Below are 27989 nucleotides of genomic sequence, written 5' to 3'. Positions count from 1 at the left end.
ATGGAGGGGAAGATTTCACTTTATTGTTACATTAATCTCACAAATAAACCCAACACAGCCAGAAACACTGAGCAGATAAAATGCCAATGCAGAAAGGTCTGCCAACAGGAGGAGGGAGGAATCCAGTTCATCTCCTCCACATGCCCAGCCTGGAAAGATATTTCTACTATACGAGAGTAAGAGAAGCTGACATACTAAGCAATCCATCAATAGACACTTAGAGCTAAGGAACAGAAACTCTTACCAGGTGGGGTCTGTGCAGGGCAAGGAAATAGAAAAGTCAGAAAACATTTGTTCCTCAAATAAGCCAGGCATAGAAATACCAAACGACAAAAACAATACTGTTTTCAAACTCCCTGTATTTTATTTGGACATCTAATAAGGAATGAGAGGGTTACAGTTGTACATGGTTTCTTCTTGCTACTGCGTGTCTTCTGCACTGTGACCCAGGTAGTCACTTTCTTCCCACACCGTCAATCAGAGGTACTAGTGAGAATTTTCTAGAATTCTGGGAAGAACCAACCTTACCTGCTTACCTAGCCAGCCCAAGAAATGTGGATTCAGTGTTTCCTCAGGAAAATCAAGGTAAGACAGGTGCTATCAGAGTAATCAACCTGGCAGCATTTAAAGAAGATTAATGAAGCTCAAGACTTTCTACCGTTATCTTTAGACATCTTTAGGTACCACGATCAAACCTAAGGTTTAAAGCACAATTACTTGGTTAGTGAATTCAAATGATCTGACTGCATGGAGTGGGATTATGATACCCTAAGCTCAGATCACCCCAACTGTTTCTATTCCAAAATTGGAAAATCACGGACTGATTCTCAGAGGCCAGAAAGATCACTAAGGGCCATCTGATCATCCCCCTGATGCCATATAATCCTGAACTCAAAGGGTCAGATTCAGCGGCATCTTTCTAGTATCTGAGAATTCCTGGCCTTACTTGGTCCACAGGGAATTCAGGATAAACCAAGCCAAGGAACTTCTAACATGCCTCTCTTGTGGCCAAGAGTCGAGGCTCAGACTGGGACTTCCAACTAGGGAAGGAAGAGGTGAAAGTATTTCAACTCAGTCCCAGGGTAAGAAGTAGGCCAAAGTGGTACCATGAAAGGTGAGGGAGGAGAGTGCAGAGGCCTCAGTGGAAAAGTACAGATGCTCCCTGTGTTAAGAAAACAAGGGTGAATTGAGCGGGCACTGAAGACTGGTAATATGGGGTCACCCCTGTGGAGCATCAGATGCGGCCTCCCCTGCTGTGGCTGTGCTTAGTTTTCCATCTTGCTTTCTCTGTAGAGGCTGATAAGAATGGGGCTGGGGGTGACCCAGTGACGACTGGCTACAGTATGGCTGCCTACCTGTTCAAATGGGGGTCATGTCACCAAGCTCATAGTCTTTAGGGAGCTTCTGAAAAGCTAACAACATTCAGAGTTCCAAAGAGCAGTCTGGTAGAAACAGTAGCTGAACTCTGGACAAAATAGTTGGTGGGGATGTGGCAAAGTCTGAAATACGATCAGTGAATACTTGAGGAACTACTGCTATGAACCAAGGGTAGACTTGGGAATCTCCTATAGGGACACCCATAGCTGGCTATTTTTCTGACTTCTCTGAGCACATCTCTAACCAAACTGAAAAGGAAGATTCCATTACAGGTATCTATACGTCCAACTGACACCCCAACGGAAGGCTGTGACCTCTTTGAAAGGGGTCAGGAAGTACTGAGGAGTCAGAAAAAGTTGTCCTTAACACTACCAGCTCCTACCATGCCTCTTTCCTTACACCAGGACAGAAGTGAAGAGCTCCCCAACCCTTGATTCCCTACCAGCAGGTTTCATTCCCAGACCGCCATCCCAGAAATGTTTCCTTAGGTAGGCATTCCCACCAACTGACTCTATCCTGTTTTGGACCTGCTCTAGGTCTTCTCTTCTTTCCCTACTCCTGCTCCCAGCTACTTGAGTCCAAGGCAGACAAATAACAGGCTAGACAGAAATACTGACTGGATCTTGGGGGTATCAACATCCGACAACAATGCCCAGGTTATTTACTGAAGCCTTCAATTCCATCTGAGAGTGGTTAATGTACTTCTGTCTGTGATTCCTTCCTCCTTCTCCCCTCCAAGAAGTTCAAGGTGAGGAGCCACCTCATTCATCCTTATACCTGTGGCTTTTAGGCACAAAGATAAGCACCTAAATGTGACAGCTTGGGTCAGGGAACTTTTAGTGGGCGTAGCACACAGGAGGGAGGGCTATCCAGGTCCTCTGGCATCCATCCCCAAAGCATATCCTTCCCCTACCCTGCCTTTTTACAAACCCTTACCTCTTCATCCTCCTCTCAAGGCTTGAAGCCACAAATGAAAATGAACATGGCCTTGGCTTTGGCTTGTCTGGTCTGAGTTCTAGGTGCCCTCTGCCACTGACAGTATATGAGCTTAGACAATTCACTTGCCTCTCTGGTCCTTTAAATGAAAGGGTTGGACTAGCCCATCTCTCTGAGTTCTTTCAGTTCAATTCATACTTGAGAAATCAACAAATGAATTAGAAGAGATTCTAATTCAGAGCCATAGGTATTCTGCATAAGAAGTAAAGGTCAGGTTTCTGTTTATTACATATGTTAGCTCTAGGAGAAGCAGCAAGTTATCTGAGGAGAAATAGAACCCGGCAGCCCCTATATTTGACTAATAAAAGCAAATTCCTTTAAGAAGCAAAGAAATAGGCCATAAGTGAGACCTGGCAGTGTCAAAAAGATCTATAAATTAAGTGGTCAAAGGAGTAAAAAACAATGGCTATAACCAGACAAGATCTCTAAGCACAGACTAAAGTCTAGAGAGGTCTGGGAGGGAATGAGCCCCTGGAGCTTCTACTAAAGGGTAGGACTTGGTCCACAGCAAGTTGCTGCTGCATTTGGTTCAAACCCAGTTTTTTCAATCTGTCAACCTGGTGTGTGTGCACACGTGCAGACATGCTGTAGGCTGTAGTTAGGCTTCTGAAGTGCTGAAATGAGAAAGAAATGGAAGAAATGATACCAACTTCAAAGAAATTAGGCTGAAGGCACGTACAATATTAGTTTAAAAGCTACTCACTTCCTCCACCACACTATGCAATATCAATCACTACTCATTCTGAAACACGGGCTACAGAATTGTGTGGGATTGTGAACTCTGGGGGTGAGGAGGGGTGTCATTGTTATGTGATTGAAAGTCAAAAGCAGGATACAATCCAATATCCTGTGTGAGAACCCCTCCAGTTAATGACAAATGGATTTGACTTGACCTGACCCATTCTGGCACTCACTTATCTTCATTCAAGGAAATTGTCTCCACAAAAGGGATTTCTTCCTTGTCTGTCTTTCCCATGATCAGCCGGTGCTTATCCAAGTTTATGATGCACTGAAAACAAAACAGGATCACTGGTTACTGTCAATGATTTCACTGTGTAAGAGAACCCTTACCTCAGGCAAAAGGTACCAGTGGGTTATAGAACCAATCATACCTTCAAGGATCGGAGAGTCTGCAGACCAAGAGACAAGTTCTTCTCATTATCCTCTAATAAGGAAAAAAAAAACAAAAACAAACAAAAAAAACACCTAGGATTTAACCATTCCCATGTTGTTTAGAAATCAGCCTTATCACCTTTAGGTTCTATACAACTTCCCTCTCTCCCATCCATCTAATAAACATCTACTAAGCATTACTCTAGGAGAAGGCAATGGCACCCCACTCCAGTACTTTTGCCTGGAAAATCCCATGGATGGAGGAGCCTGGTAGGCTGCAGTCCATGGGGCCGTGGAGAGTCGGACATGACTGAGCGACTTCACTTTCACTTTTCACTTTCATGCATTGGAGAAGGAAATGGCAACCCACTCCAGTGTTCTTGCCTGGAGAATCCCAGGGGCGGGGGAGCCTGGTGGGCTGCCGTCTATGGGGTCGCACAGAGTTGGACACGACTGAAGTGACTTAGCAGCAAGCATTTCTCTCTTTTTTATTTTCATACAAAGCCACTCACATGACCCTTTTTTTTTTTTACTTTCCCAGATAATTAGAAAATAGATCATCAATAACCAATGGCAGTTACAAAGAAAAAACACACTACCAAGAATTGGCTTCACACTCAGTAAGGAACACTGTACCTCTCCCTCGTGGCTTATGGGTACAATAAGAGTACAATACCCACTCAAGAAAAATTCTCTAGCAGTGAACTATAAAGATGATTCCTGAAAGCACAGTCTTAATCTCCTGCCATAAGCTGCTGCTGCATCCATGAAAGCCACTCACTTTCTACTGATGGCCACCTTTTTGTCACTCCCCTTGCCTCCTCACAAGTATTTCCATCTTACATCCCATAATTCACTAAAATGGCAAACTTTAAAACACCATTTTTGCTCATAAATTGTTCAGAAACCCTTCAAAGCAGCAACAAGCCACATCAAAATACATGGCTTGCTTCTGAATCCTATGAGAAGCTGCTATTACCCCGCCCACCGCACTTGGAGCCACCAGGGTCCAAGTACTGTCGCGGTGCCCCTCTGCAGGCCAGGCAACCTGCTTCCTGCCATGGGTCCATGTGGACTGCCTCTCGCCTGCTGGAGAAGTCTGCAGACTTGAGTTTCTTATATTAAGTAATTTGCCCCAGATCATTATAATTTGAGCTTCCCTGGTGGATCAGGTGGTAAAGAATCCACCTGCAATGCAGGAGACCCAGGTTCAATCCTTGGGCTGAGAAGATACCCTGGAGAAGGAAATGGCAACCTACTCCAGTATTCTTGCCTGGAAAATCCGACAGAGGAGCCCGGTGGGCTACAGTCCATAGGGTCTCAAAGAGTCGGACACGATTGAATGACAAAAGGTGGTAGAGTCAAGATTCAAACCCAGGTCTTCTTAACTTTAAAGGACAAAGAAAGGCCTTTGGACAAAAACCAGGAACTTAGAGTAGTGAGGAATAGAGTACATGAGAGAAAATACAGGAGTTGGTGAGAAGTTATGATGGGATTTATGGCAAAGGAGTAAGAGGATCTTGCCCTCTACCTCTAACTAGCCCATGGAAAGTTCTCAGGAGCCACTTTTACTGGCACACAGAAATTTTTGTTTTGTTACCCCTTGAAATTTTTTATTCTCTGAGTGATTTTCAACATGTCTTGAATGTAGCTCAAGGCCCATCTGGTACTTTGGAAGGCAAAAACTGGGACAAGGTTTATAGTACAAAAAAGTGGAAACCTGGGGTTTTGAAGAAGTCAGTACTTACAGGCCTGAGATCCCATGAGGGTTTGGTGGAAGGACGGAGAGGGTTTACCTTAGGGGTCCACAGGCGCAGTCCCCAATTCAACTCACCAACCACAGCTGCTGGGCAGTCCAGGCGGAGGGAGCCCAGTGTGATCACCAGGTGCTCAATCTGGCCCACAACTTTCAGATGCCGGGGTAGAGAAAGCCTCTCTCCTTCATGCTTGTGAGATCTGACATGCTCCTTGAGTCTGCACCAGAGAGCAAATACCAGAATCCCCTTGGCAGAGGATCTGGCAATGCCTACCTTCTGACACACAGCTGGAATATTCCAGGGATTTCCTGGGTTAATTTATCAAAAGAAAATGTTAGCCTACATTTCTTGTTTGAGCACTTTATCCTAAACATGCCAGGGGGTATATAAAAATATATATAAAGATTTAGCTCCTGTTCTAGAAAGCTATGTCACTATCTGCACTCGTGGGACACACTCAGAGAATCCTTTTCTGCATTCAAACATCCCCACCTATGTGCAAGGCAGTTTAGTTAACATAGCTTTTTACACGGAGAAGGCAATGGCACCCCACTCCAGTACTCTTGCCTGGAAAATCCCATGGGCGGAGGAGCCTGGTAGGCTGCGGTCCATGGGGTCACAAAGAGTCAGGACACGACTGAGCGACTTCCCTTTCACTTTTCACTTTCACACATTGGAGAAGGAAATGGCAACCCACTCCAGTGTTCTTGCCTGGAAAATCCCATGGGCGGAGGAGCCTGGTAGGCTGCAGTCCATGGGGTCGCAAAGAGTCAGGACACGACTAAGCGACTTCCCTTTCACTTTTCACTTTCACACATTGGAGAAGGAAATGGCAACCCACTCCAGTGTTCTTGCCTGGAGAATCCCAGGGACGGGGGCGCCTGGTGGGCTGCTGTCTATGGGGTCACACAGAGTCGGACACGACTGTAGTGACTTAGCAGAGCCTTTTACACATCTGTGGGTAAAGATCTCAGAGTGGACAGATTAGTCCTAATTTTAGAAGATGCTTTGTTCAATGTCTAATTTTCTCTTTGTTTGTTTTAGTCTATCTTCTTCACTTAGTCTTAGGCTATAAGGTTGGTAGAGGTAGGTACTTACTTGCTGAGTGCATTGATATTGGTTAATTCCTAGTTAATTTAACTTGTCTGTCTAGAAGAGAAAGGAAAGAACAGCACCAAGGTTTCACACAGTTATGTAAGCTGGTTGGAACAGCCAGCATCCGAGCTATTATGAGTTGGTGGATAAATACTTAATTATGGACTCTCTGTGCCGATATTTCTGCTTTACTCCATTTTCTCTCTTTTGGTGTTACAGCCTATGCAAAAGGAAAATAATTGCAGTTTTATAGATGGTTATTAACTCCTCTGGAATCATGGCAGTCTACTGCCTAATTATGCACCAGGACACTATTAGTCTTTCTGGAAACATCATGTTGCACTATAGCTCATCTCTTCACTGCATAAAAAGGCTCAGGATTCTTCCCACAGGAGCACTTGTGTCTTTGGACTCCCCCACCACCCTAAATAGCAATGCACAAAACCCATAGAGCCAGCTGCAAAGAGTCCGCGGTGAGGGGTGAGAAGGTAGAAACGAGAAGGAACAGGTCCTGTGGGCAGAAGTCACTGATATACAAATCAAGATTTGTGCAAGTCCTGCCTAAGAACAAGAATATTTTTTAAAGTAGCTTAAAATGGGCCATTACATCTACTCTAGTCATTGTTTCAATACAGAGATCTGGGCTGGGGGATGCTTTGTTGTACTCAGAGCTAGAGAAGTGGAAAAAGATATTGGACTGATCCTCCCAATTCTGGGCTAGACCTCAGGGCCCACCTGGTATTCTGAAGAAAAGAAAAGGAAGAAGAAAGAGAATGAAAGAACGGATTGAGTGAAAAGGAGGAAAGATACAAAATGCCTTTCTCTGACTAAAAAAGAGGGAGAACCCAATTCCAGCTTTTAGAGAACTTAATATATTCAATATATGAGGTGTCTGCCTCACATCCAGTCCACAGCAGGGGCAGCAGTAAGATCTGATTTTACATGTTATTTGCAGAAAGGAAAGACACTAATCACACCTGTGATGGTTCAGGCCCAATAGCTCTATTCCACGGTCTGACTGATGCTTCTTGGGACAGGCAGGGTGACCTCCAGAACTCCAAGTAAGCCAAGGTCAACCACATCCCTGATTTTACTTCTCTGGGCTATACCTACAGGGCAGCTCTTTTTAATTTGCTGTCTGGGAAGGGCACAAATCAGGATCAGGGCATGGCATGCAATGAGTCAAGGATTTCATATTCTCTCATTCCAGAGCCCAAAGGTCTTTGTTCAAAACTCAATTGATGGGAGATAATGCTTCCCTGGTGGCTCAGATGGTAAAGAATCTGCCTGCAATGTGGAAGACCTGGGTTCAATCCCTGGGTAGGTAGGGAAGGTCCCCTTGAGGGGGGCATGGCAAACCACTCCAGTATTCTTGCCTGGAGAATCCCATGAACAGAGGAGCCTGGTTGGCTACAGTTCATGGCGTTGCTAAGAGTCAGACATGACTGAGTGACTAACAGTTTCTGTTTTAATGGAAAGCCTGAACTTCAAAATAAATTCAAGCAAAGAGCATATAGCATCTGACTTCTAGTACAAGGGGCTACTTACCCCAGTCTGTCCACACAGGCTGAAGAGATGAGATTATATTGACAGCCTGTGTCAACCAAGGCTTTCACATCCTTTCCAGCACACTGTGGAGAGAAAATATACTGTTCAACAGAAGCCAGAGATTCAAAAAGGAAGAGAAATCCAAAGAGCAAGCAGCAAGATGTCACATGAAAGGCAGGGTTGGAGAGCATCCTCACATTTATGGAGGATAGTGTCCCATCTGTATCCATTATGGTGTCTCCTTTGAGGGGTTCTTTTTCCTGCTGATTGTAGAGCTGACAGAGGATCCCAAAGGACTTTGGGATGTTTCCTTGTATACACAAAGTGGCTTTTAATTGTGTGTGTGTGTATCACATATCCCTTTGCAAATCTGATGAAACATTTAGTCCTTTTCCTCATAAAGGACGAACATGCATACAAAATACTGCATACACTTCCAGTGATGCACAGAGTGCCCCCTTAAAACTCATTTATGAATTCCATGATAACATCCACATTCTATACAATTTGGAGGAAAGGGCCCCATTATTGGGATCTTATTAGACCTGAATCCTACTCTGCAGAAAACCTGGAAAAGTTATTATCAGAACTTTACCTGGCAAGAAACCAAAATCATGTCATCATCCTCAGACTTCTTCAGCCCCTCAGACTTGGCCTGATTGAATTTGTTGGTCTTGGAGGCCCAAGGGACACGACTGCTTCGGAGCTTAGATAGGTTGGTTTCCATGAGGCGCCTCTGCAGAATGTTATGAGGTTGCTTGGGGAACAGAAAGCAAAGGCTTCTTAGTGACAGGCCATGTTCCCCTTCCCCTATTGTCTCCCAGGTGCCATGGAAATAATGAAGGAGCCTCACATAACGGAGTTCCACCTTTGCCTCTTATTTATTCTTCCCTCAAGTACAGATTTCATGAGTATTATCAGAGCAGGAACTATCAGAACAGTAGACCAACCTCAAATGAAAAAGCAATATGGGATTCTGGGAAATGTGAACAGGGCCAGTATTCCATGGCTAAAGAAAAGTAAGGGACTCTTGTGATTTGTACTACCTGGGCTTGCTGCCTTCCCTTCCCTTACAAGAACATTTCAGGAGAAAAGTGGCTTTAGTCTATGTGGGATAAATATATCTTTCCAGAGGACTTATAAGTAAGGGCAGCTGATTCTCACAGGCCAAAGAAACCTTCTTAGCACTGGTTTTCAGGAGTTCTGTATACTTCTATTTCAAGTCTCACTTCCTCACAGTCTTTATCTTTTGGACTCAAATGCATATGCCTTAGTGACTTGGCTCTCTCCTGTTGGTTGAGTCATCCAATGGGGTGGATGAGGTGGGAAGACAGGTTATACCTGCTGAATAACCCTCTTAGGAGATACACATTAGAACCTGGCAGAAGCCATGAGAATCATCCTTACCATTATCCCCTGGACTTCAAGAAGCATAAGGCTTCTCCTGCCATATGCTTGTTATCCATTCTCTCTCTTAATGGGCCACTCTTAAGTGGAGTATAAAGGGGGCAGAAACTGACCAAGAAGTAGGGGGCTTAATTAGACCTTATATCCATGCCAGGGCACATAATGTTAGGAAGCAGAATAAGGAATGTGAATTCAAGTGTGCTCTTTGATAGTGCTTAGGAGAGTTACTAGGGTAGATAGAACTATGTTCTACTCTTTCTACTCCAAGTGGCCTCCAGAAAGTGTAAGCCACTTCTTGAAGTCATTTGACCTGCGAAATCTCTACAGGAGCACATTATTCCCAGTTTACAATAATACTTAAAATCCCTCAGAGGATAAAGCCTTATCCCAAGTATCTTCGTGACACATTCTAGATGGCATTTCAATTCTAAAGGGAAGAGAGTCACTCCTAGAAGCCCAGAGCCTAGAACATTCCCTAGCAAGGGGGTAGAATTGGAGAAGTCTTCATTATCCACCATCTCACAAATTACTGAGGAAGAAAGGAGTCAGAGCCATGACTCACTGTAACCCTGGTGAGGCGAAGAAATAGATTCCCAAAATACACTGATTCTTGGCAAGGCAGATTCTAAATTAGCATCCTTGGGAAAAGGAGGGGGGTGCATTTAAATGAAAATGAGGGATTCTTAACTTGATAAGGAGCTACAGGAAGTGCTAACTTTGTCAGATTTCCCAATTTGACCCTGGGAGAATGCTTTGCTCTGCAAAAGAAACAGAAATTCTTCATTCTTATCTCTTTCACTAATAAGCCTAGATTTATATGAAAGCAGGTGTTTGTTTCTGTCAGGTCCATGCTTAGCAGAACCAACTCAGATAAGTTGGATTTGTAGAACTGAAGACTGAAAGGGACTTCAAAGGCTGTCTAACCTAGGCCCTCCTAACCTAAAGTTTGTGGCTTTCCTTCTACAGTGGTCTTGCTGAATACCACTTTACCTGGATACTCTAAATCTTGAGAGGAGTCTAATCATCAGACAGATGAGGCAAATGAGGAAGGTTCTGAAATCATTTCCCTTGAGTCATCTCTCTTCTGATTATTCCTCCTAGACCCGTTCTCCACAGCCTATATATTAATACACACTCCAAGTTCTCATATACTGGGGAGAAAACTCCACAGAACTCCAGACCCTGTCTCTTCAATGCCACATCCTAACCTAATCATGTGCTAAGTCATTCAGTCCTGTCCAACTCTTTGCCACCCTATAGACTGTATCCCGCCAGTCTCCTCTGTCCATGGGATTCTCTAGTCAAGAATACTGGAGTGAGCTGTCATGCCCTCCTCCAGGAGGTCTTCCCAACCCAGGGATTGAACCTGCATTGGCAGTCAGGTTTTTACCACTAGCACCACCTGGGAAGCCCAATCTAATCACACCCTTGTCTTAATTGGCCTTTAATAAAGGTTGAAATCACTATTCTATTTCCTGACATTCTATATTTTTTCACTGAAATCACTTATGATCCCACAATACCAATAATGATCTCCTAATTTCCAAATCTGATAGACATTTTTCAGCCTTCATTCTCTAGGGCATTTGGCCCTGGTGACTATTCCTTTGTTTAGTAACCAAAAAAGGTTTAAGCATAACACATGTTCAATGTAAAATATTCAAATATCACTAAAGCATATACAATTAAAAGGGAAAGCTTCCTCAGCACCTCACCCTTCTTAGTTCCACTCCCTACAAACGACAACCATCAAATTTAGAAGAATACCCTTCCTTTTTTTGCTTAGTTCCATGTGACATCTTAGTTCCCAAACCAGAGATTGAACCTGTGCCCCTTGAATTGAGAATGCACAATTTCAACCACCACCAGGGAAGTCCCCCCAAATTTTAATGCATTTACAAACATAAATAAAAATAGGATCACATCATAATACTCTTCTAAATTAAAAAAAATTTTTTTTAATATATGAAAGGCATTTTTCCATGTCAGTACATATAATTATTTTCATTTATTTTTATAACTAAAAGTATTCACAGTACAGTTCAGGAGTTGAAAATTCACAGCCAATAAACTCGTATGAATCTCAGAGATGCTTCTCTGTAGTCAATTAATTATGGCCTCATGTTTTAAATGACAATGTAACTGCACATTTACCTCTGCTCCCAACCAAAATTTCACTAAAATGATAGTCAAGGAGTTAGAAAGGCCTAAACCTTTCACAAAAAGAATAGTAAACAACAACAAAAGAGACATTGACAAAATCTTGGAATCTAAAAAACAGACCAAAAACTGGTAAATGACTAGACTAGAGAAAGCTAAATTCTTCACACCATTCTACTTCATGGAACACTAGAGTAGCAGAGGCCACCAGCTATCCATGATTTCCTCTACTTTCTGGACAGATACGTAGATTATGTTTCCCAGTCTTTCCTGTTGTTAGATAAGGCCGTATGACTGAGTTTGGCAAGCAGAATGTGAGGAAAAGTGACACACACCTCTTCTAGGCTTGGCTCATAAAACTCTCCTGTGCACACTCCTCCATACTCTTCTCCTATTCTGACTGGCTGAAATGGAGATGACCCCTAGGGTAACCTTCCTGGAGGTAACATGTTTAAGATAAAAAGCCACCATCAGCCTGAGTCCCCAAATGACTACATGGAAGAGGGCTATCTTGTTGACCTTTCCACTAGAACTGTTACTTTTAAAACAATAAATTATTATATTTGAACTATTTTATACTTGGGGGTATAAAGCATATATATGCATATTAAACAGCAGAGACATTACTTTGCCAACAAAGGTCTGTCTAGTCAAAGCTAGGATTTTTCCAGTAGTCATGTATGGATGTGAGAGTTGGACTATAAAGAAAGCCAAGCACCAAAGAATTGATGCTTTTGAACTGTGGTGTTGGGGAAGAATCTTGAGAGTCCCTTGGACTGCAAGGAGATAAATCAGTAAATCCTAAAGGAAATCAGTCCTGAATATTCATTGGAAGGACTGATGCTGAAACTCCAATACTTCGGCTACCTGATGCGAAGAACTGACTCATTGGAAAGATCCTGATGCTGGGAAAGATTGAAGGCAGGAGGAGAAGGGGATGACAGAGGATGAGATGGTTGGATGGCATCACAGACTCGATGGACATCAGTGTGAGTAAGCTACGGGAGTTGGTGATGGACAGGGAAGCCTGGCGTGCTGCAGTCCATGGGGTTGCAAAGAGTCAGATATGACTGAGCAACTGAACTGAACTGATACTTGGGGGTCTAGCTGTAAACGCAGTTTTCCTACTTAAAAACCCTGGGAAAGCTGATGAATCTTAGAGATATTAGAAACTACAGTTGGAGGGTACAATTAGAGCTGGAAAGAGATTAATATAAAGCCTGCATGGGACTCCTACTTGACCCAGACAACTGGGAAGAATGCCAATATTTTATTCTTTTTTGTAAGAGTAAATCAAAAGATTTTGGTTGGTTGATAGTTTGGCTAGGCTTAGAACAGATTCCTACAACAGCTGAGGATGAGGGTGGAGCACCCTACTACACCAGAACTGAAAGATATGAGCTTACAGATTGAAAGGGTTCACATGGAGCCTTGCATAATGAAAGATAAAAGATCCACACCAAGATTTCACACAATTAAGAATTTTTGGAATATCATGGATGACAAAGATTCCAAAACTTTTTAGAGAGAAAAAGAAGATTCAAACACAAAGGATTAGGAATCAGAATTACATACAACTACTCAATGGTAATAATGGAAGCTTAAAGACAGTGATGGAAGCAAGGTCCAATGCTGTAAAGAGAAATATTGCATAGGAACCTGGAATGTTAGGTCCATGAATCAAGGCAAATTGGAAGTGATCAAACAGGAGATGGCAAGAGTGAACGTTGACACTTTAGGAATCAGCGAACTCAAATGGACTGGAATGGGTGAATTTAACTCAGATGACCATTATATCTAATACTGTGTGCAAGAATCCCTTAGAAGAAATGGAGTAGCCATCATAGTCAACAAAAGAGTCTAAAATGCAGTACTTGGATGCAGTCTCAAAAACAACAGAATGATCTCTGTTCATTTCCAAAGCAAACCATTCAATATCTCGGTAATCCAAGTCTATGCCCCAACCAGTAATGCTGAAGAAGCTGAAGTTGAACAGTTCTATGAAGACCTACAAGACCTTCTAGAATTGACACCCAAAAAAAATGTCCTTTTCATTATAGGGGCCTGGAAGGCAAAAGTAGGAAGTCAAGAAACACCTGGAGTAACAGGCAAAATTGGCCTTGGAGTACAGAATGAAGCAGGGCAAAGGCTAATAGAGTTCTGCCAACAGAATGCACTGTTCATAGTAAACACCCTCTTCCAACAACACAAGAGAAGACTCTACACATGGACATCACCAGATGGTCAATATCAAAATCAGATTGATTATATTCTTTGCAGCCAAAGATGGAGAAGCTCTATACAGTCAACAAGACCGGGCGCTGACTGGGGCTCAGATCATGAACTCCTTATTGCCAAATTCAGACTGAAATTGAAGAAAGTAGGGAAAACCATTAGACCATTCAGGTACAACCTAAATCAAATCCCTAACGACTATACAGTGGAAGTGAGAAATAGATTTAAGGGACTAGATCTGATAGACAGAGCGCCTGATGAACTATGGACGGAAGTTCGTGACATTGTAAAAGAGACAGGGATCAAGACCATCCCCAAGAAAAAGAAATGCAAAAAAGCAAAATGGCTGTCTGAGGAGGCCTTACAAATAGCTGTGAAAAGAAGAGAAGCAAAAAGCAAAGGAAAAAGGAAAGATATACCCATTTGAATGTAGAGTTCCAAAGAATAGCAAGGAGAGATAAGAAAGCCTTCCTCAGCAATCAGTGCAAAGAAATAAAACAATAGAATGGGAAAGACTAAAGATCTCTTCAAGAAAATTAGAGATATCAAGGGAACATTTCATGCAAAGATGGGCACAATAAAGGACAGAAATGGTAGGGACCTAACAGAAGCAGAAGATATTAAGAAGAGGTGACAAGAATACACAGAAGAACTGTACAAAAAAGATCTTCATGACCAAGATAATCATGATGGTGTGATCACTCACCTAGAGCCAGACATCCTGGAATGTGAAGTCAAGTGTGTCTTAGAAAGCATCACTATGAACAAAGCTAGTAGAGGTGATGGAATTCCATTTGGGCTATTTCAAATCCTGAAAGATGATGCTGTGAAAGTGCTGCACTCAATATGCCAGCAAATTTGGAAAACTCGGCAGTGGCCACAGGGCTGGAAAAGGTCAGTTTTCATTCCAATCCCTAACAAAGGAAATGCCAAAGAATGCTGAAACTACCGCACAATTGTACTCATCTCACACACCAGTAAAGTAATGCTCAAAATTCTCCAAACCAGGCTTCAGCAACACGTGAACCGTGAACTTCCAGATGTTCAAGCTGGTTTTAGAAAAAGCAGAGGAACCAGAGATCAAATTGCCAACATCCACTGGATCATGGAAAAAGCAAGAGAGTTCCAGAAAAACATCTATTTCTGCTTTATTGACTATGCCAAAGCCTTTGACTATGAGGATCACAATAAACTGTGGAAAATCCTGAAGGAGATGGGAATACCAGACCACCTGACCTGCCTCTTGAGAAACCTATATGCAGGTCAGGAAGCAACAGTTAGAACTGGACATGGAACAACAGACTGGTTCCAAATAGGGAAAGGAGTACCTCAAGGTTGTATATTGTCACCCTACTTATTTAACTTCTATGCAGAGTACATCATGAGAAATGCTGGGCTGGAAGAAACACAAGTTGGAATCAAGACTGCTGGGAGAAATATCAATAACCTCAGATATGCAGATGACACCACCCTTATGGCAGAAAGTGAAGAACTAGAGCCTCTTGATGAAAGTGAAAGAGGAGAGTGAAAAAGTTTGCTTAAAGCTCAACATTCAGAAAACTAAGATCATGGCATCTGGTCCCATCACTTCATGGCAAATAGATGGGGAAACAGTGACAGACTTTGTTTTTTTGGGCTCCAAAATCACTGCAGATGGTGATTGCAGCCATGAAATTAAAAGATGCTTACTCCTTGGAAGGAAAGTTATGACTGACCTAGATAGCATATTAAAAAGCAGAGACATTACTTTGCCAACAATGGTCCATCTAGTCAAGGCTATGTTTTTTTCCAGTAGTCATATATGGATGTGAGAGTTGGACTATAAAGAAAGCTGAGTGCTGAAGAATTGATGTTTTTGAACTGTGGTGTTGGAGAAGACTCTTGAGAGTCCCTTGGACTGCAAGGAGATCCAACCAGTCCCTCCTAAAGGAGATCAGTCCTGGGTGTTCATTGGAAGAACTGATGTTAAAGCTGAAACTCCAATATTTTGGCCACCTGATGAGAAGAGCTGAAAAGACCCTGATGTTGAAAAGACCCTGATGTTGGGAAAGATTGAAGGCAGGAGGAGAAGGGGACAACAGAGAATGAGATGGTTGGATGGCATCACCGACTCAATGGACATGAGTTTGGGTAAACTCTGGGAGTTGGTGATGGACAGGGAGGCCTGGTGTGCTGCGGTTCATGCGGTCGCAAAGAGTCGGACACGACTGAGCAACTGAACTGAACTGAACATATTACAATATTAGCATAGTAGGAGAGGGGACATGATGGAGAGTAATAAGAGAATTAAGGAACAGTTCAAAAATTTTTTAAAGTTTTAAATTATATACATGTATATTTTTGATAAAATATAAATTTTAAAAATATACCCTATACATTAAGAAAGCATATAGCCACAAGAAAAACCAACTTTATGGGGCTTGAATGGAGGTATATTTTCTTCTCATATAACAAGAAGATGGAGGTAGGTAGCTGCAGGCATTAATTCAACTGATTAACAATTTCAGGGCTATTGTTTCTGTAATTTTCATGGATATTCCCTCATGGTCTTATAATGGGTGCCCCAGCTCCAGGCATTTCATCCACATCCAAAAAAGGAGGAAGGAAGAGGGGACTCTCTGTCATCTATCCTTTTTATCAGGAAAGCAAAAGCTTTCCCAGAAGTTCCCTCAGCAGTTTTCTGCCTGTATCTTCTTGGTCAGAATTCACATGGCTACTTCTAATTTAGCCAACTAACTCTGTCTGCCAAATTGTGCAAAAACTAAAGTGCATGTACATGTGTGCATATGCACACACATGTATGCATGCTGATACCCCCCCACACACCCCAATAATATAACTTCAGTTCAGTTCAGTCCAGTTGCTCATTTGTGTGCAACTCTTTGTGACCCCGTAGGCCGCAGCATGCCAGGCTTCCCTGTCCATCACCAACACCCAGAGCTTCCTCAAACTCATGTCCATCAAGTTGGTGACACCATCCAACCATCTTATCCTCTGTCGTCCCCTTCTCCTGCCTTCAGTCTTTCACAGCATCAGGGTTTTCTCTAATGAGTCAGTTATTCACATCAGATGGCCAAAGTATTGGAGCTTCAGCTTCAGCATCAGTCCTTCCAATGAACATTCAGGACTGATTTCCTTTAGGATTGACTGGTTTGATCTCCTTGCAGTCCAATGCAGATGTAATGTCAGATTATCCAAAACCCTTAGCACCTATTTTTTTTCACATATGCCCTACTTTCTGCATTTTAAAACAGTACATCATCTGTAAACATTTGAGTCTGTGGTACAAACACACCTCAATTTACATAACTACTAATGGACATTTAGATTGTTTCTACATATCTGCCATTAGAAACAATGCTTTAATAAACAACATTCCATTTTTCTTGAAACTCTCCTCCACTGGCTTCCAAAACCACTTTTCTGTCTATTCTACATCTATATCATTTATTGGTTCTTTTGCCTCTGCTCATTTCCTAAATGTTAGTGTTCCTCATTGCTCTCCTTGGGTCCCCTTCTCACTTGACAGAACCTTTAAGGGCAATCTTACCTACTTTCATTGTGTAAATAACTGCCTTTATGATGATGACTCTGTCTCATGCCCCCCTTTGCTTCTGAGTTTCAGATCCATAGAACCAACTGTCTCTTTGAACTTCTCCACTTAGACACCTCACAGGCACTTTCAAACTTAACTTGTCCCACTGATCTTTCCCACAAAACTTGTGCTTTCTCCCATAATCTTCATCTTGGTGAGTGAAATTCTGCTGTTTTAACACCTCACAGATTCCTCCCCATTTCTGCTGTTATAGCTAAGTTCAAATAATCTCCTAAACCATTGTATCATGGTCTCCTTCTCCTGCAGTGGTTCTCTTGCCAGCTGTATTAAACACAAAATACGCAATTTAGCATTTAAGACCTTCCACTAACTCATCCTGCTCCCCAATCTTACCTTTATTTCCTCCATGAAGGTTTTCTATTTCAGCAAAATGACCACTTGTCACATACTACCTTGAGTAAATCACTAATCTCTCTAAGTATTACTTTTTTTTATCAGTCTCATATTCTTCATCAGTAATAAAAGAGGTATGAGCTTCAAAGTCCTGTTCCATTTTAATGTTCTGGATTACTTCCTTTCCACTAACCTGGTAAAATGGCACCATTACCCACCCACCCATTTTGATTCTTTTGATTCTCAGAAGAGAATCAAACTTCCTAACTTTCCATCCCAAGTATATCCCGAGTTGGTCCCCAACTTACAATGGTTCAACTTCTGATTTTTCAACTTTGTGATGGTGCCAAAGTAATACACATTCAGTAAAAAACATACTTTGAATCCTGATCTTTTCCGGGCTAGTGCTACACAGCACAACACTCTCTCATGACACTGGGCAGAGGCAGTAAGCTGAAGTTCCCAGTTAGCCTCATGATCATAAGGGCAAACAACTGATACACTTACAACTCTTTTGGACCCATACAACCATTCTCTTTTTTCACTTTCTGTGTGATAGTCAATAAATTACATGAGATATCTGATACTTTATTATAAAATAGGATTTGTGTTAGATGATTTTGCCCAATTTCAGGGTAATGTGTTCTGAGCATGTTTAAGGAAGGCTAGGCTAAAATATGATGTCCAATAGGCTAGGTATATTAAATGAATTTTTGACTTAACAATATTTTCATCATATGATGTGTTTATAAGGATGTAACCTCATCGTAGGTTGAGGACAATCTGTAGTGTTGCTGCTTCCTCCGAAATTTAATTGGTATCGATCTACTTCTCCCCATCTTTACTACCTCTAATTTAATCTAAGCCACTGTCATCCCTTATCTGTGCTATAACAGCCCCCCCTGGCTTGTCTTCCACCTCTTCCTTCACTCTTTTCCAAATCATTCTCTACACAGCAACCAGAGCAAGCTTTTAAAAATATGTGAGATAATACATTCCCCTACTTCAAAGACCTTCAATGACTTTCCATTGTTCTTCAGACAAAATTCAAACTTCTTACCATGGTCTATAGGGCTCAGCACCATCTGGTCCTTGTCTATTTCTCCAACCTCCACATACATACCATTATTGTTGTTGAGTCACTAAGTCGTGTCCAACTCTTTGTGACCCCATGAACTGCAGCATGCCAGGCTTCCCCGGCCTTCACTATCTCCCACAGTTTGCTCAAACTCATGTCCACTGAGTCAGTGATGCCATCCAACATCTCATCCTCTGTCGTCCGCTTCTCCTCCTGCCCTCAATCTTTCCCAGCATCAGGGTCTTTTCAAATGAGTCGGCTCTTCACATCAGGTGGCCAAAGTATTGGAGCTTCAGCTTCAGCATCAGTCCTTTCAATGAATATTCAGGGTTGATTTCCTTTAGGATTGACTGGTTTGATTTCCTGGCTGTCCAAGGGACTCTCAAAAGTCTTCTCCAGTACTACAGTTCAAAAGCATCAATTCTTAGGTCCTCAGCCTTCTTATGGTCCAACTTTCACATCCATACACAACTACTGGAAAAACCATAGCTTTGACTGGACAGACCTTTGTTGGCAAAGTGATCTCTCTGCTTTTTAATACACTGTCTAGGTTTGTCATAGCTATTCTTCCAAGGAGGAAGCGACTTTTAATTTCACGGCTGCAGTCACCATAGGCATTGATTTTGGAGCCCACGAAAATGAAATCTGACAGTTTCTATATTTTCCCTGAAACCTGACAGTTTCCACATTTCCCCCATCTATTTGCCGTGAAGTGATAGGACCAGATGCCATGATCTTCGTTTTCTGAATGCTGAGTTTTAAGCCAACTTCTTCACTCTGTTCTTTCCCCTTTATCAAGAGGCTCTTTAGTTCCTCTTCACTTTCTGCAATTAGAATGGTATCATCTGCATATCTGAGGTTACTGATACTTCTCCCGGCAATCTTGATTTCAGCTTGTGATTCATCTAGCTGGGCATTTCGTATGATGTACTCTGCATATAAATTAAACAAGCAGGGTGAAAATATACAGCCTTGATTTACTCCTTTCCCAATTTGGAACCAGGTTGTAGTTCCATGTCCAGTTCTAACTGTTGTTTCTTGTTCTGCATACAGGTTTCTCAAAAGGCAGGTAAGGTGGTCTGGTATTCCCATTTCATTAAGAATATTCCACAGTTTGTTGTGATCCACACAGTCAAAGGCTTTAACATAGTCAATGAAGCAGAAGTAGATTTTTTTTAATTCTCTTGCTTTTTCTATGATCCAGCATATGTTGGCGATTTCTTCTCTGGTTCCTCTGCCTTTTCTAAACCCAGCTTGTACTTCTGGATGTCCTCAGTTCACATACTGCTGAAGCCTATCTTGAAGAATTTTGAGCATAATCTTGCTAGCATGTGAAATGAGTGCAATTGTGTGGTAATTTGAGCATTCTTTGGCATTGCCTTTCTTTGGGATTGGAATGAAAACTGACCTTTTCCAGTTCTGTGGCCACTGCTGAGTTTTTCAAATTTGCTGGCACAATGAGTGTACTTTAACAGCATTATCTTTTAGGATTTGAAATAACTCAGCTGGAATTCCATCACCTCCACTAGCTTTGTTCATAGTACTGCTTCCTAAGGCCCACTTGACCTCACACTCCAGGATGTCTGGCTCCAGGTGAGTGACCACACCATTGTGGTTATCTGGGTCATTAGGAGCTTTTTTGCGCAGTTCTTTTCTGTAGTCTTGCCAACTTCTCATACATTCTATATATACACTCAAAATCCCTTTTCCATTCTAATGCCTTTGCACCTGCCATTCCCTCTGTCTGAAATGTCCTCCCCCTAATACTTCAAATAGTTAGCTTGCTCTCATCATTCAAGTCTCAGCTCAAACATTACTTCCTCAAAAATATCTTCCCTGACCATACTATTTAAAGGAGGTACTCCACCTCTTACTAACATATCCCACTATTTCTTTTGTAGTAATTGTAAGTTCAGAATTATTTTGCTTATTTAGTTGTTTCTTATTTCACTCCCCCCACTAGAGTATTAATTTCACAAGGGCAAGGGCCTTGATTGTGTTGATCACAGCTATATCTCCAGGTCTTGATGTAATACTGGATGGACAAATCTCTATACTTCACTTTTTCAAAAAACTTTTCTTGATCAACATCATCTAGTTCTTCCTTTCAGAATTAATACTGAATGAACAAATCTCTACACTTCACTTTTTCAGAAAGCTTTCTTGATCAACATCATCTAGTTCTTTCTTTCAGAATCCCTTCAATACTCATACATTACATAGTTTGTACTACTTGCATTCCCACTCCTTGAGTGTTGCTTTGTAAATTTGCTTAAGTAGTTTATTTTATGTCTATTGAAATATTGGCTTTCCAAGGGCTATCTTCTACTTTCCAGATATCCTTCAAGATGCACTGCACTAGTCAGATAGCTGCTGCAGATACTATGGTGGCCTTTTGGACATAACTATCAAGTCACCTTCCTGATGTGGATCCTGCTTTATGTTTTAGTTCAACAAGGCAACTACTAACCTAAGTAGTCCCAGGTTCTCTACTGTTTCCGCTAATGTGACTGCTAAACCTTAACCAGCATTTAGGCATCTAAATCCTAAGCAGGCAAGCTCAAATGTGAGGTCTTTATCACCACCAGGAGCTTCTGAAGGAAATGAGCCTTGTGGGCAGTGTTGTATTCTAGGTAGCACAGCTGAGGTTAAATATTAAATATTTCTTCTAACCAGCCTGTAGAGTGGGAAGAAAAGTGAGTTGAGAGGAAGCAGGCTATACTACAGGATACCATGGGATCATGATTTAAACAAGAACTTCTAAGGTCACCTTCTCAATCACTTACCTATGCTGCACTGAATCCACACAGAATCAGTCTAATAGATCTCTGTGGTCCATAGGATGGGGCTTCCCTGGTGACTCAGAAGGTAAAGCGTCTGCCTGCAATGCAGGAGACCTGGGTTCGATCCCTGGGTCGGGAAGATCCCCTGGAGAAAGAAATGGCAACCCACTCTAGTACTCTTGCCTGGAAAATTCCATGGACCGAGGAGCCTGGTAGGCTACAGTCCATGGAGTTGCAAAGAGTTGGACACAACTGAGCGACTTCACTTTATAGGATGGACCAGACTGGAAAATAGAAGAAATTACAGAAGTCTGCCTTCTTTGTAGTATTTACTCTCAAAGGAGAAACCCAAGATTTCTAGCTTAAAAATAGAACACTCAGAAATAGGGGTCAGCAAATATGGCCCACAAGTCAAATCAGCCTGTTGTGTACTTTTGTAAATAAAGTTTTATTAGAACACAATCAACCCCATTTGTTTACTATCTATGGCTGCTTCTGCATTATAACAACACAGTTGAGTAGCTGAGACAGAGACTGGCCTGCAAAGCCAAAAACAATTACTATCTGGTCCTTTACAGAAAAAGTTTGCCAACTCTTGACTTAGAGTATTGTTTAAAATATATATGCTTTGGAGTCAGACAAAGCTGGGTTCAAGTTAGTAAGTACCCTGCAGAGCTTTTGTGAGGATGAAATGAGATGGTCCATATGAAGCATTTAACGTTGTGTCAGGTATAGAGTAAGCATGCAAATGTTAATAATTATATGTATGTGTATATATGTATTTTAAACCCTCATGTTCAACTTAAAATTGAAGCTGATCACTTTTTTTTTATTAAAAGGGCATGAAATCAGCTTACTCCGTTTTCATCCTCATGTATAGTTTGTAGACAGACATGGACTCCTGACTGACTCTTACTTCAAGCCCAATATATATGTCTCTATCTGGTCTTGGAAATCTAAAGGGGCACTAATTTCTGTGCTTTCTCTTTATTTACAAGCTGAATATACAACACGTGACCCTTTCTACACCATAGAAACACAGATTATCCTTGGGATTACAGCTGCTCAAAATCACATGGGACTCTACCTAAGGCAGTCTGTCACATTGCCCCAGGCCTTCTGTGTTCTGTCTCTACTTTTGCCTTATGACCCAATAGTCATGCTTTTTCAAAGAGAACAGCCTTATTCCTGAGACAGTAGTTTCTCAGTTACCCCTGGTGGGCTGCATTATTGTAGGAAAGGATTTATACAGGGGCAGGGAATTCAACCAGATAACCTATAAAGTTCTTATTCTGAGGTTCTTTAGGGCATGCTCTGGAAGCAGCCTCCTCTCTATATATCACAGTCAGTTGACTCTCCAGGGGATGATAAAACTCTAATCAGATGTTGTTCTCCATCACGATTGTCATACCAGGTCAGAGTAGTCACTGCTTCCACTGAACATCTCTAGTGTTGATTGACTGTAATATCTTGACATGGCATAAGCTTCTTGGTGGTATTATTCATCTTCTCATGGAACTATCTATTCAACATCTACACTTGAATAAATAATAGACATCCCAAACTTAACTTGTTCAAGAATCAAATTCCTGATTCTTATTTCTTAACTTGCACCTCTTAGCCATTTCAGTGTATGACAAACTTTACTCTTCCAATGACTAGATCAAAACATTAGCGTCACTCTTGACTACTCCTTATTTCAGATCTTTAATCCAACTCTCAACTAAACTTGTCAGCTCTGTCTTCAAAATAACCCAGAATCTGGTCTTTTCTTGGACTCTTCACTGCTAGCACACTACTCTGAGGCACCATCATCTTTACCTAGATTACTATCTAAATGCTAACTAACCAGCTTCCTAACTAGTCTGCCTGCTTACATGCTTGCTGCCTACAGCCTAATCCACACAATAGTCTGGTTTGTGAAATGTCACATCATCTCACCCTTTTGCAAAAAGTTTTCCACCCGTTTCCCTTATCAGATTAAATATCTATACAGTGACCTATAAGGCTCTAAGTACTGTGGCCTCGCACTATCTCTCTGATGTTGTCTCCTATCACTTCCTCTTGCTCATTTTGCTCTGGCCACAATGGCCTTCTTATAATTCTTCAATCACATCGAGCACAATGATGTTTGAGCCTTTGCAGTGGCTGTTCCTTCTGCCTATAACATTTTTCCCCAAGATATTTTGCTCTCTCACTTCCTTCAATATCTCCTATAGTGTCATCTTACCAGAGATGCCTTCCTCGATCACCCTAGATAAAACAGCAAGGCTGTACTTCATCCTACCTGGCCATTATACTCTCTATTCCCTTATCCTGGTTTATTTTCTCTATAGCGCTGATTACAACGCGATATAGTATATATTTACTTGATTTATTTTCTACCTTCTCGCCCACAAGAATGCAAGTTCTGTGAGGGCAGGAAACCCGTTTTGGTTCACTATTATATCTTCAATACCTAGATTATGCCTGACATGTAAAAAGTGCTCAATAAATATTTGGGGAATAAATAAATCAATTGGTCCTATCCTTCCCCCAATCTATAAACTCCTTGTATAGGTAAACTTTGCTGTTTTCTTCTGTGTGCTCCTAGCACTTTGTCCTGAACGCAGCTAGTGTTCAAATAATGTTTACTATAATTAGGATTTGATCATGGCTCTGGAAATCTTCAGTTTGCATTAGATACTGATTTATACTGCTATTTCATGCTCCTCTTCTAAAACTCCAAAGTCCTCTGGATCAAAATCTACAGCATTATGGATGTCTTGTGGCATTATGAAAAATTAATCTATAGAGTAACACCCAAGGCTGCCCTCATTGACAGAGATTCTGATCAGGAGGATCAGATACTCAGAGTATTCCTTGTGGCTGCTGTGTCTGACTCTTTTTTGACCCCATGGACTGCACCCCACCAGGCTCCTCTGTCCATGTGATTTCCCAAGCAAGAATACTGGAGTGGGCTGCAGTATTTCCTTTTCCAAGGGATCTTCTCAACCAAGGATCAAACCTGCATCTCCTGCATTAGCAGACAGTTTCTTTACCACTGAGCCACCAGGTAAATCCATACTCAGAGTACAGGGCTGGTTATTTCACAGTCGGTTGGCTTTGCTTTATTTCCTTCCCCAGCCTTTTAATTTTAGTGAGTTTTCTTAAAGCACTTGGCTATACACAGAAGCAATCACAGATAAAAAAGCAAAACTCTCTTTTTATTCCTGAATAAGTAAGGATATACCCTGATGGTCAGTACTATTATTATATAAGAAAGACAGCATATTATACCATGACATGACTATTTTTAAAGGTTGAAAAGTCTTCACCTCAATGAGAAGAATATTTATTAATCTGATAGCTAAAAAAAAGAAATTAGAATACACAAAGTTCCAAGAGTGGTTTTTTTCTAGCTTCATCAACTTGAATAATAATAATAAGTGAAATAAAATATTACTCACTTATATTTCTGATTTTAGTTCTTAATCTAATACACACACACACACAAACTGCACAAGATGAAAGGACAAACAAAATAAGAGAGTCAGACATAAGAAATAAGATTAATTTCCACAGTAGACTTTGCAGCAGCCAACTACACACAAACAGGAATAGGGCAAAGGCACTTCCCTGGGGCCAAGAGAACAAGACCACGTTTGACTGTCTATGGATGCTCTTTGCCAATAGAAAACAAAAGTTGGCAGGCTGGATTCAAATAGTGAATATTATAGAAACAGCATGGTAAAAGGTAGATAATTCAGAATACTCAACAATATAATTCTAATATAGGTCACCAGTATGAAGAAAACAACCTATCTTCTCACTAGCACAAACCCCAAAGTCAGTGAGAACTAATTCATCCTTTCCCTCCTATCTTCCTCTGGTGCCGCCCCTTCCTTTTCTTGTCCCACTTCTATTGAGTTTGTACTATAGACTTATATAATCAATTTTGGGCTTCAGTAGTGGCTCAGGTGGTAAAGAATCTGCCTGTTTTGTACTATAGACTTGTTTAATCAATTTTGGTATCCTCCAAATTTCACTTCGGTGACAGAACATTGAGTCAACACTGGTCTATACCACCAGCTATATCCATAAAGACAAGTGACACAGTACTTCTAAGGTTATTTCTAAGATTATTCAGAGGCAGCAGCATAAGGTCCAAGAAAGCTTAAGCATGCCACTTCACCCCAGTACTCAGAGCTCTCCTAGCCCTATCTCAGTCTGCCTCGGCATCTGTGACTGGTTCTAACTCTTCTGTGCAATCACTTGCATACTCCAGGTGTGAGAACAGTGAGAGAGTATCAGCTCCCTGGCAGTGGAGGGCAGTGGGGAGAGAAACTGTGAACCATGGGTTAGGGTCTCACAGTAAATTGCAGTGTGTCACATCCATGGCAATAACCTGCTTTGAGGATGTTTCTTCCTTCTGGCCTACTGCCTGTTCCATATTAGCAGCTCCTGTGTGGCTCAACTGAGACAGACTGGAGTCAGAAAAGCAGATGGAATTCTTCCTACACAGGATGAAGCAGTATAAAGAATGCTTGGCAGAAGAATGGAGAGGCAGTTCCTCGGGGCTAGGAAACTCCTCGACATCCCAGGAAAACCAAATGTGAAACATCTTAAATTCAGCATGAAGGGGGGAAAATTCCACACTTGACTTATTTTTCTATTACTGTTTATTGGCTCCTGAGGCTTCCAAGAACTAGGATTATTTTGGCCTGAAAGTAAGAAGATTTGTACCAGATTTCCTAAATGAATTTCGACTGCTGTAAAATGGAAGGAAGGAAGAAAAACAGTCATCTCTTTTCTAAGAATACATTTCATTTATCCACCACTCTAAGTTAGCATGAATCAGATTACCTATCCTGTGGCTTGTTCGAGTAAAACATTCTTTAAAAAACATAGCGGGATAACTGAGTAGACACCCCCTGCACATAAATAGCTAAAAATAATTCTCTATCACAATGGGGGAGGGCAAATCTGATCTTGATATCTATGTCTCATTAGAGTTGATAAAATTTTTAAAAAAGAGAAGTGGATTCAGCAGCTCTGCCGTCCATACCCAACATGTGGCTGGAAATGGCAATTTCAGTGGTCCAGGCTGATACCCTCTTCCCTGACAAATTAAACATTCCAAAAGCTCAAAAATACTGGCAAAATTATACAAAGCATCCACTTCATTTAAAAGACATTTAAGTAATGCTTCATAAATTATTGCCTAGATGAATAAAGTGATTATGAACTTCAAGAAAACAAGTTAAACTACAAGAAAATTCCAGATGAAAGTACAAAACTCAACATCAATTTGGTGCAGCACCACTACAGTGAATTAAGGAGGGGAGTTTGATACAGTTCTTTAAACTAGTAACCTTTATCCCCCTATAAGATCCCCCCTATAGATAGAGGACAGTATGGTCTTTGAACTCAGACCTCCAGTTCTGGAGTTTCTCCTTCTTAATGCCAAGCACAACCTTGCTAGGAAAAGAAAGAAAGAACTGCGGGAGCCCCAGCACAGATCCAGCTCCACACATTAGCCCTTGAAGAGAGGGAGCAGCCTGGCTTTCTCCCTCTATCCACTCTTTGGGGATGGAGCAGCAGGAGAGGAAAATGATGAAGAGAGGTCTGGGGCTCAGGAAACCTTCACGGTCACCCTTTTTCTCTCCCCGCCCCCTCCCGTTGGAAGGTCAAGGGTAGATGAGACCAAAATCAAAAGGAGAAGTAGATTTTGCACAGAGGGGAAATGGATTCAACAAAAGCGATCTGGATATGGTGACTGCCCAGAAAGCCCCCTTCCCACTTCGTTCTCTCCTCCTCACACCCACTAGGAGTCACAAGACGGGCCAAGCAGCCTAGGAGGCAGCTGGAGCTACCCTGGCCGCGAGGCTCAAGGCCCGGGCAACCAAACTCGGCACTACGAATAAAGGAAAGGGGAGCTGAGGACAAGAAGGCAGGGTCTCTTCTACTCCAGAGGAGAAAGAAGGGAGGAGGGTGTGCTGAAGGGAGAGCGAGCTGGAAAAGCTACTCTGGAATCCCGAGAGAAACTGAAGCAGGGGGATGCTGGATGGAGAGGAAACCCCAACAGAGCTACAGAGACAGCGGACAGCGCTGGAGACGGAGGGGGCCGGGCTGGTGACTCAGTGAAAGCCGCGAAGGGCGGGCCCCAGGAGACCTTACAGCGCAAAGGTGACAGGCGGCCTCGCGCGGGGTCCCCGAGGCGGGTGCGGCCGCGGGGGCTCACCGTGTCCTTGGACGAACCCAGCTTCTTGAGGCCGTCCAAGGGCAGCAGGTCGGCCGAGTCCTTGTGGATGAACTGCACGGCCTGCTTCATTCGGCGCTGCTGCCTCAGCGACGCCGCCTCCCGCATGTCTGTCTCCTTGCGGCCGCCCTCGGTGAGGAGCCCTGAGTAAAACATCGCTGAGGCGACCGCGGCCCAGCGGCCCCGTCGCTCCCCGCTCCACGGCAGCCCTCAGCCTCGAGCTCCTCCAGCGCAGCGAGAGCCGCGCGCC

The 27989-nt window shown here is 42.2% G+C and overlaps 1 protein-coding gene and 1 pseudogene across 1 annotated transcript; both read right to left on the bottom strand.

Annotated features, from left to right (window-relative positions):
- Position 1: 1 nt before the first annotated feature.
- NRIP3 (nuclear receptor interacting protein 3) lies at positions 2 to 27989 on the bottom strand. Its single transcript, XM_055548692.1, has 7 exons — positions 27722 to 27989; positions 8482 to 8643; positions 7887 to 7969; positions 5321 to 5460; positions 3486 to 3538; positions 3288 to 3382; positions 2 to 2987 (listed from the first exon to the last, which is right to left on the bottom strand). Exons 1-7 carry the CDS (start codon positions 27893 to 27895, stop codon positions 2972 to 2974), a joined length of 723 nt encoding a protein of 240 aa, XP_055404667.1. The 5' UTR covers positions 27896 to 27989; the 3' UTR covers positions 2 to 2971.
- Positions 3990 to 4222, bottom strand: LOC129629367 (uncharacterized; annotated as a pseudogene).

Source organism: Bubalus kerabau, chromosome 15 (assembly GCF_029407905.1).
Source record: "Bubalus kerabau isolate K-KA32 ecotype Philippines breed swamp buffalo chromosome 15, PCC_UOA_SB_1v2, whole genome shotgun sequence".
In the NCBI taxonomy this organism is placed as follows: Eukaryota; Metazoa; Chordata; class Mammalia; order Artiodactyla; family Bovidae; genus Bubalus; species Bubalus kerabau.
Note: the sequence above shows the minus strand (reverse complement) of the source record. Positions and strands in the feature narration are given on the sequence as shown.

Bases quoted from the DNA above. Each gene is read 5' to 3' on its own strand.
- NRIP3 (XM_055548692.1), bottom strand. From the start codon at position 27,895: ATGTTTTACTCAGGGCTCCTCACCGAGGGCGGCCGCAAGGAGACAGAC. The intron at 7,970-8,481 runs GTAAAGTTCTGA...TTCTCTCCACAG, and splicing joins TGATTTTGGTTTCTTGCCAG to TGTGCTGGAAAGGATGTGAA. The intron at 5,461-7,886 runs GTAAGTAGCCCC...TCTCTGGTGCAG, and splicing joins GCCTGTGTGGACAGACTGGG to ACTCAAGGAGCATGTCAGAT.